At 53.9% G+C, this 8,641-nt stretch overlaps 2 protein-coding genes across 2 annotated transcripts; both read right to left on the reverse strand.

Moving 5' to 3' along the window:
* Positions 1 to 173: 173 nt before the first annotated feature.
* On the reverse strand, positions 174 to 741 carry FREY1 (Frey regulator of sperm-oocyte fusion 1). Its single transcript, XM_058027282.1, has 3 exons — positions 674 to 741; positions 413 to 486; positions 174 to 310 (listed from the first exon to the last, which is right to left on the reverse strand). The coding sequence occupies exons 1-3, from the start codon at positions 739 to 741 to the stop codon at positions 174 to 176; spliced, it is 279 nt and encodes a 92-aa protein (XP_057883265.1).
* Positions 742 to 1,871: 1,130 nt separating this feature from the next.
* PEX16 (peroxisomal biogenesis factor 16) lies at positions 1,872 to 8,630 on the reverse strand. The gene is made up of 11 exons (XM_058027185.1): positions 8,474 to 8,630; positions 8,299 to 8,334; positions 7,998 to 8,074; positions 6,591 to 6,724; positions 6,179 to 6,285; positions 5,620 to 5,700; positions 4,547 to 4,699; positions 4,127 to 4,199; positions 3,735 to 3,854; positions 3,535 to 3,599; positions 1,872 to 2,399 (listed from the first exon to the last, which is right to left on the reverse strand). The coding sequence occupies exons 1-11, from the start codon at positions 8,628 to 8,630 to the stop codon at positions 2,341 to 2,343; spliced, it is 1,062 nt and encodes a 353-aa protein (XP_057883168.1). The 3' UTR covers positions 1,872 to 2,340.
* Positions 8,631 to 8,641: the final 11 nt, after the last annotated feature.

Raw genomic sequence — 8,641 nt, forward strand, 5'->3', positions numbered from 1 at the left:
GGCTTCTTCTTTCCCTTGGGACTGCAAGAAGAATTGGAGCTTCCTGCTATTGGCCCAAGAGCCCTGGCTGCAATCCTGAGAGGCCAGAGAGCATATGATGGCCCAAAGGGCCTTCTGGCAGCTGTTGCTCCAGCCCTCACCTGGGGGGCTGTGGTGGGCACGGGCACGCTGGCTCACAGGCGCCCATCCTCGTAGAACTCCAGCAGGTCCAGCCCATCGCGCTTGCTTTTGCGGGCTCTGCGCAGCTCCGCCGGCCGCACCGGGGCCGCCCGCGTCCTGAAGCCAGGCTGCTTGGGCTTGATGCCGTAATCTGTGGGTGCAGGAGAGGCTGGGCTCAGCTCCGGGACACCCACCCACCTGGAGGGGTGAGTGCATGGACAGGGGGTTCAGAGGGGCAAGGAGAGCACTGTACCATCCACCAGGCCGAAGTGCTTCTGTGGAAGCTCCAGGGGAGCAGAGAAATCCTCAGGAACTGAATAGCTGTTCCTACAGAGGAAAACAAAGGCCAGGAGTGAGCCAAGGTCCTACACCACTTAGCCAGGCTGGCACAAGAGCTCCCACGTGCTGCATCTTCCAACCAGTCTGGCCAGCTCTTGAGGCCTGGTGCCACAAGTCCCAGCCCACGTCAGGGGCCCTGCAGGTACTGGGGCAGGGAGGAGGGAAGTGCCATCACCTCTGGTGCACAGGCTGTGGCAGGGCAGCCCCCAGCAGCAGAGCGAGGAGCAGCAGGCAGCACAGCATGGTGCACACTGACCGGTTCCACTGGTTCCACAGCAAGGTCACAGAGGAGCCACCGTGGTTGCCCAGGACACCTGCTAGGTGGGGCAGGGGACTTGGCCCCTCCCAGCTACTGCTGCTCTCCCTTCCTACCTTCCCCTTCAGGTCCTGGGCTGCCTCTGCCTGGGCCCCGCCAGCTGCTGAGCCTTCATCGTTCTGGTGTGTGTCCCTCCATATAGTCAGAGCTCCAGGGCTGTCTCTGTCCCTCAGCACCTGCTTGTGCCTTCCTCTCAAAACCTCCAAAAGCAGACCCTTGCATCTCATCTCAGTACCACTCTGTCCCAGGAGACACTTCAACATCTTCCTCTGCTATAAGACTGAGCAAAGGGAGCACAGTTCCTTGGTCATGGCTTTTCTGTGGTGCTGTTACCATGTTGCAGGGCCTTGCCAGCTGAGGTGGCAAAGTCCTGTTGTCCCCAGCTGTGGTGACCCCTGAGGGATGTGTCTGGGACTACATTTCCAGTGCTGGATGCTGAGGCAAGAAGGCTGTGACCCCTGCAGCCTGAGAATCCCTCAGGGATGGTTCAGGTAGGAATGCTCCTGATACCCACTTGGGACAGACTATCTACCCAGACAGCTGACTGTGGGGCAGGCCAGTGCCACCAGCTGACTAACCCTTTGTCCTGGCCCAGGGAGCCTCCACAGAAGCTCACTGTGCAGACTAGTGCCTCAACTGTCCCCCCATTAGAAGAGACACAGGCCTGTCCTAGGCCCTTTAAATGCAACACAGCAGATTTGCTGAATTAATCACTTCTCGTCTGCCCTTGGCCAAGCCCCCAAGCCCTGGCTGGCAGCCATTCTGCAAACCCTTTTAACACACATTAGGTGCTAGGAAAGCAGCCTGCACACTGCAGCTCTGTGTACCCCCGGGGAACCCCAGGACTCTGGGGACTGAGGCAGGCACTGGGAATTAGAGAGGCTGTAGTCATCAGCTGAGCAACATGTGGGCCCTGACTGACACAGGCCAGAGCAAAAGCATCTACGGGACAGAGTATCCCAGGGTAGACAACTGCAAAAGCTGCTGTCTCTGACAGACAGACCTGCTGGCACCCAGAGACAAGGGATCCCATGCAAAGAGGCAGAGGCTCTTCAGCTCAGTTCTCTCCATTCAGTCAGTTTATTTGACAGACGAGTCTGCTCCAAGCAGATGGGCCAGGCATGGCCAACACAAGCAGGTTGTGGGTCAACCTCAGTGCCATGACATGTGAGACAGTGCTCTCCCAAAATCCACTACGCTGCCTGGCTTTGTTATAGCGCAGCTGTACAAAAGAAGAAAAATCAAGTGCTTCAAAAAAGAAGTTTCCCCATCACCATCACTGCAGCCACAGAATGGTCCAGAGAAATAGGTGGCCAGGGTCTCCCCACACATTCAGCGTCCATCATTCACTCCTTGATCTGTTAAAAAATTGCATACAACCCCCTCCCTGCTCTGCAGAACAGGAACTTCTCATTTATGATTTAACTGAAAATTAGACATTATCAACATCCCTCCCCCAGACTGCTTGCCCTCCTTAGGAATGTCCAGCCATGATTTTAGCAGAGAGTAATCATCTTCTTTTCTTATCAGCCCCAGTTATAGAAATAGATTTTCTGCCAAGCAGGCAAGTAATCCATCAGTGGCCCTGAAACAAGAGAACAGAGGGATCATACATGTAGAAAGGCAACAATTTAAAGTGGTGTGTCTATGGGGTATATCCCCCACTTCTCATTATAATCCAAACAACTCCAAATCTCCACTTACACAACTCAGATGAACCCAAGAATTCTATTCTACCAAGATGTAAGGCAGCACTGCAATGTGGTGCCAGAGATCAGAGCAGGACCAAGAGGGGTGTGAAACATGGTCAGCACAGCCATGGTGTGGGACAACAACCATTCCCTCAGAGCTGACATGTTCAAACTGCAGCAGGAAAGAGGGTTTGCAATGTGCAAGGGGAAAACCCACATGCAGAGAGTCAGGAGAACACTGCTGTGACAGGGAAGAAGGAAGATAACGCAGCGATGGTGAGCAGGTGCAAACACAGAAGCATCTGCTGTAGAGTGAAAATGCTTACGTTGCACAGGGCTTAATGCAGGTTCCAAAGCCTCTCTGAAATCACTAACTGGAGGAAGTGGCTCCTGAGCTAGCCAGCTTTGTGACCTCCCCAAAGAAAGGGCAATCCCATGATGCCAGGCTGATGTAATGTCATATCACTGCCATGAATCACTCCACAAAAGGATTAACATCATCAGGGGAAGAGTGGAGGGAAATGAAATGCCAGCCTATAATAAAGGGATTCTCTGGTGAAGAACTAGAACACAGACCTGGTTTGGCCCTTTGATTTACAGTCAGTTTCTGCCTGGTTCAATACTTCCAGGCACCCATTTACCCCTCATGTCCACACTGTAGACTAGGGATCAAGGAAAAGACCTCAGAACAGGGCTGCAAAGCTGGGGCCCTGGTGTACCAGCTGAGGTACAGAAAGGATGCCCAGGAGAACAGGCCTAGGTGGCAGACATTGAGCTCTGCAGCCTCAGGGCACATAGAGGTTTACTACTGTCATCAAGCCAGGAAGCAATTAATTTTTTCCTTCAGCATTTAAAAATTACTCAAGCATCAACAACTACTCTAGTGCTAACCTCTCTAAGGACTTCCCAATTCCTTCCCCAGATTGGAAACCAATTGACAAATGTTCCCAACTGCCCTCATTTTTCTTCACCAGGCAGAAATGGGGATATAAATAAATAAATGGGGATGTAACAGTGGGACCCACTTACGTGTGATGAAGCCAACTCCAGGCACATAATCAGCCAACAAGCGCAGAAGGAGGAGGATCCTGCCCCTAGAAAGGGAGAGAATATGAACAAGTCCAGCCAGACATCTCCTGCCCCAGCTGTTGAGCACACAAACAGCAATGGCAGCTGTTAGAAAAGTTAAAAGGGAAATGTTCTGCAAAAGCCCAGCCGGGGCCCCTTACTCTGAGTATCGGTCATAGAAAGGAGATCTCAGCAGGTAGTACAGCAGGAGGATCGTGCGTCGCCTCAGCTCCGCCCGCTCTCGCCTGTTCAGGTCCTTCAGATCACTCAGCAAACTCAGACTGGAAGAGGAGGGCAGAGAGCTAAGTCACAGCAAAAGCAGCCAGCAGGGAAAACCAAGGGGCTTCTAAAGCCCTCCACTCTCAGCTCCACGCAGAGCAGCCTGCACCAGCTCAGAACAGAGAGCACTGTAAGTGCTGTAAAAGATGTGTCACTCTCCAAGCTAAAGACCATCCCGGGTGCATATTTCTCTGCCCAGGACTGGGGAACAGGGAAGTGCGATGCCCAGCCACCACCAAAGCAAGCACCTAGAAAGACTCTTCATCAGACTGACCTCGAGATGTCCAGGACTGCTGAGAGGAGCCAGGGCTTCCATGATCTCTGGCCCCATACTCCTAGACTCAGTACTAGGAATACATAGTCAAGGAATGAAAAGATGAGAGATTCCTAACAAGAGGCACACAGAGAAGTGATCCCCTACATACCCACAAAATTCTGCCAAGTGCAGGCAAATACACCCTAAGGCAGGGCTGGGGGCCCCGGGGAAAAGGGCTGGAGGACTTGCACCCACAGCTCCAGTGGCTGAGGCCAGCCACCAAAGCCTAAGAACGGGAAGAGAGCCGAATCCCAGGCCCCAGCAGAGCCGCGCAGGGAGCGGAGCTGGCGGGGCACTGCCCTGCACCCGGGCAGAGCCCACAGCACCCTCTGCTGGCACGGCCAGCGCCGGGAGCCCGCACGGAGAAGGGCAGGATACGGTGGAGCAGGGGGCGGGTAATGTAGATGGATTCTGCGATGGTTTCTTGGAGACCCAGAGGAGTGGGAGGCTGGTTGATCTCCTCCGTTCTTCGGCTCTGCGACTCCTCCCTCTGCTGCGGGGACCCCCAGTGCCGGGACTGCAGGGACGGGGCTGAAAGAAGCAGGTCTGGTTACTGACACAAATAAAAGCTTTGTCCCAGCTGGAAACTACGGATCACATGACTGCTAGCTCACTCCACCTGGCCCTGGAGCCCTTCACCCACCCCGCCCCTGCCGGTTGGATGGGGAGAAGAATCAGAAAAAGGTAAAACTCCTGCATTGACATAGAACAGTTTAATAATTGAAATAAAAATAATAACATTTTTAACACTAATAAAAAGGAAGACAACAAAACCCAAGAAACACAAGTGATGTACAACCACTCACCATCCCCAGACTGATGCCCATCCCATTCCCAAACAGTGATTGGCCCCTCCCAGCCAATGCCCCAGTTTATACAGTGGGCATGAGGTTCTATGGCATGGAAGATCCCTTTGGCCAGTTCAGGTCACCCATCCTGGCCATGTTCCCTCCCAGCTTTTTGCGCATCTCCTCACTAGCAAAACCCAGGAAGCTGAAAAGTCCTTGACTTAGAGTAACTGCTACTTCTCAACAAGCTACAGTATCAGTTATAACAATGTTATCAACATTAGTCTCAAACTAAACCCAAAACTCAGCATCATACCAGTTAGCAGGAAAAAAACGAATTCTATCCCAGCCAAAACCAGGACACCTTCCTATCATGTTTCCTTGCTTTCTGCACAGTGAAGATGTGAAAGGGGAAAGCTTCAAGAGGTACCTGTAAGAACCACGCTCCTCACTTGGGAAAACATAATTTAGTGCTAGCCTTGCAGCATGTCTCTGATTGCTTTGATACACTCACCTATCCACAGTGGGCCCAGATATGAGGCCCTTTGAGTGGCATTTATATGTCCCAATACAAGGTTCTACCCTCTACTGCTCACACCCATGCCATCCATGAAGGCACAGAGCAGGAACAGCTCAGGCTGAAAAACAGGCCCAGTCACTTACTGCTCTGTAGAGAGCGCACAACACGGCTGGAACGCCTGCCAACATAGGTCTGATCCTTCCCTGAGGAGTTGTCTTCCATGCCTGCAGAAGGAAACAGCCACAGGGGTCAGGCTTCAAAGCAATACGCTGCACACCTCAGAGCTGCCACCAAGAAGAGCAGATTGAAAGGCTGATTTAGTGCAAACTGGACAGTTCTGCAGGGACTAACAGTAGGCAGAGGGTGAAAAGGTAAATCTGCCTGACATTGCCCAGGTCTCAGGCCTTTTCCTCATCACTAGACCAGGGCACATACAGCCTGACTCATGGTTCAGCCAGCAATTCACAGCTTAGACTTCTCCATCCCCTCCTTCCAGGATGGTCCAGATATTGGACAACCCTGCCACTAAGCTAACTCATCCTCTGCAAAGGGTGGAAAGTTGAAACACAGCTCAGCCTTGAATACAGACACCTTATGGTTCCATGTGCTGCACAAGCCACAGCTCTCACGAGTAATTCTAGCAGGACAAGACATGTGGCTCAGCAAGGCACCAAGCCAATGATGACAACACCATGGGCTCACCTTGAGGGTGGAGAGGCTGTTGCTTCTCCCTGTTCAGTGGCACAATGGGAGGAGACATCTGGATGCCAGCTTTGTACCACAGCAGGAGCAGGAGCCGAAGGATGGCTCTGTGAACAGACATGTGGAAGTATTCAATACCAGACTATGGAGCTGGGTTCCTGTTACACTGGAGAGATGGCTTCCACAGAAGAGGGAAACACTCGGGTCTCCTCAGAGCAAATGGCAAGGTGAGAGGTGGAAGTGCTCCCTTCTGTGGCACAGAGTCCAGTACACCGTGGGGCTCCAAATTCCCCCAGCCTCAGGGACTGGCAGCTCAGTCCTGTGTGGGATTTTTTCCAGGGTACTACGGAGTGCCCTCCAGGTCCCCTTTCCGAGCGCACGCTGCCCCTTCCCCTCTGCCCACAGCACTTACTTAGCCAGCTGGATGAGGACAATGATGGTCCACCGGCCCATCTCCCCCCACACCCTGGCTGTCCCCATCTCTGCAAAGACCTCCACGCATTCTAGTACACTCAGCCAGGTCAGCAGCTTCTGCTGGGGCAGCGACTGCAAAACACAGAGGGGAGGAAGGGGACAGGATGCAGGTTCTGCTCGGGAGTTAAAGAGGGCAGAAACACAGCCCAGTCTGGTGGGACCCTCAGAAATAAGCACCAGATGGCCTTGGAAGTCACAGCTCCAGAAAAAAACCAGCAATGTCTCCACTGTGGCTGGAGCCTACACACAAGCCCACTTATGTACGTCCAAGCAGGGACAGACTGCGACATCACAGCATCACATGGAGTTACCACTCCAAAAATAGGGAGAACATCACATCTGTGTTTTATATTGCCTCTACCCCAACTGACACAACAGGACAGCCTCCTGGGTTGTGGCACTGTGCCTGAGCTCCAGAGCAAAACCCTCCCCTCCTCCTCATCCCAGAGCTGAGACACAAGACAACCTCCTCTCTGGACAGAGCTGATGAGGGAGTGTACTTGAAGCAGAGGGAAGGGAACCCAGAGTCCACAGCCACACCAGAGTGAATGCTGGCTGAACACAGCATCAGACTAGATTTCAGGCATGAACCCCAGGACAGTGGGTTCTCTTCCAGTCTAGGTCTCTGCTATCCATGTGGGAACTTACTACTGCTGTCAACCACAGGGTTTGATTCACTGAAAAGCATCAATTAAGACAATACAGCTGGAATTCTATTCAATTTTAACCAGGGACGCAAGTCTTGTGCACTTTTGTTTGTTACACGCCTGATGCTCCATTCAGGGAGCTGTCAACACCCAAGCCACACACTGGACAGGTTTGTAATAGAACCTTGTCTGGAAAAAAACAACCTCTTCCCCATTCCCCATAGGGTTTAGGAATGCTGGGAGCCAGCCTGGGGCTCATACAAGATAGACACAGCAGCAAGCCGCTTACATTTGTTTTACTCAATACAGTACCCTACGCAAAGGAAGAGTCTCACAGATGGAATCAAGAGCTTCTGTGCTCCAGAGCCACTGCTGTGTAAACAGCAACGGTTTATTCATCAACACCTCTACCTAGTTCAAGTTCTGAGCTTCTCAAAAAAGCCTGTGGAGCTTCTGGCGCAAGTCAGGGCCTGATTTCTGCGGTCCAGGGAGTGCTGTGGCCACACCTCCAAGCCAGGAGCAAAGGGACAGGGCTGCTATTTTAGTTGCATTCAGAGGTTGCCTCTGGCTTCTCCATACCTGACCACAAAGAGAGGCCTTAGCAAAGACCTGTTAAGTTTCTACAGACACTCCCTGAAAGCTCCTGCAAGGAAGAAAGCATATGTCCCAAATCCTCCTCCCACACGCTACAGCCTTACCACTGGCAGGCTTTCCTGCAGGTCCTTTCGGAGAATCCAGTCATTTAACAGCACTAGAAGGTTGGAGGCAGAGTACACTGGAAAAGGAAGAGAACAACGCAGAATGGATGCACAGGAAGCAAGCCAAACCGGCCCTGCTGTGTCTGTCCCCGACAGGGGATGAGGGAAGGAGGGTAGCAGGATATGCAGACTCCTCCCAGGAGCTCCCCGAGAATGCACAGCCAAGAGCAGGGCCGGGGAGCAAGACCCGCACGCACCCGGGCAAGGGCACAGCACCGGCCCCGACCCGCTGCCCACCTACCCAGCTCCGACAGCGCGTGCGAGTCCGAGAAGCGACCTGCGAAGGGAAGAGAGCGGCTCCAGCGAGCGCCCGGGGCCGGGGGAGCTCCCGCTCCCCGCTGGGTCCCGGTGCCCGCGCCCCCCGGCCCAGACCCCGGCCGGAGGGACGAAGGCTCGCCCGCCCCCCGCTCCCGCACCTGGCAGCAGGTAGGAGAGCCCCCGCACGGTGCCCTCCAGCTGGGCCGTGGCGGCCGGGTGCCGCCTCACGTACTCCTGGTAGCGCTGGCACAGCAGGCGCAGCCGCCACACCGGGCCGGCTCCGCGGGTGCGGGCCGAGGCCGCTGCCGCCGCCATGGTGCCGCCGC

Source organism: Melospiza georgiana, chromosome 6 (assembly GCF_028018845.1).
Source record: "Melospiza georgiana isolate bMelGeo1 chromosome 6, bMelGeo1.pri, whole genome shotgun sequence".
NCBI classification, from domain to species: Eukaryota; Metazoa; Chordata; class Aves; order Passeriformes; family Passerellidae; genus Melospiza; species Melospiza georgiana.

What these genes read in the sequence shown, in the direction of transcription:
- FREY1 (XM_058027282.1), bottom strand. Translation starts at nt 741, where the DNA reads ATGCTGTGCTGCCTGCTGCTCCTCGCTCTGCTGCTGGGGGCTGCCCTG. An exon ending in CCACAGCCTGTGCACCAGAG is followed by an intron (nt 487 to 673) that starts GTGATGGCACTT and finishes TTTCCTCTGTAG; the next exon opens with GAACAGCTATTCAGTTCCTG. An exon ending in GCACTTCGGCCTGGTGGATG is followed by an intron (nt 311 to 412) that starts GTACAGTGCTCT and finishes CTGCACCCACAG; the next exon opens with ATTACGGCATCAAGCCCAAG.
- PEX16 (XM_058027185.1), bottom strand. Translation starts at nt 8,630, where the DNA reads ATGGCGGCGGCAGCGGCCTCGGCCCGCACCCGCGGAGCCGGCCCGGTG. An exon ending in TGTGCGCTCTCTACAGAGCA is followed by an intron (nt 4,700 to 5,619) that starts GTAAGTGACTGG and finishes TGCTTCTTTCAG; the next exon opens with CCCCGTCCCTGCAGTCCCGG. An exon ending in TGGAGTTGGCTTCATCACAC is followed by an intron (nt 2,400 to 3,534) that starts GTAAGTGGGTCC and finishes CTCTTGTTTCAG; the next exon opens with GGCCACTGATGGATTACTTG.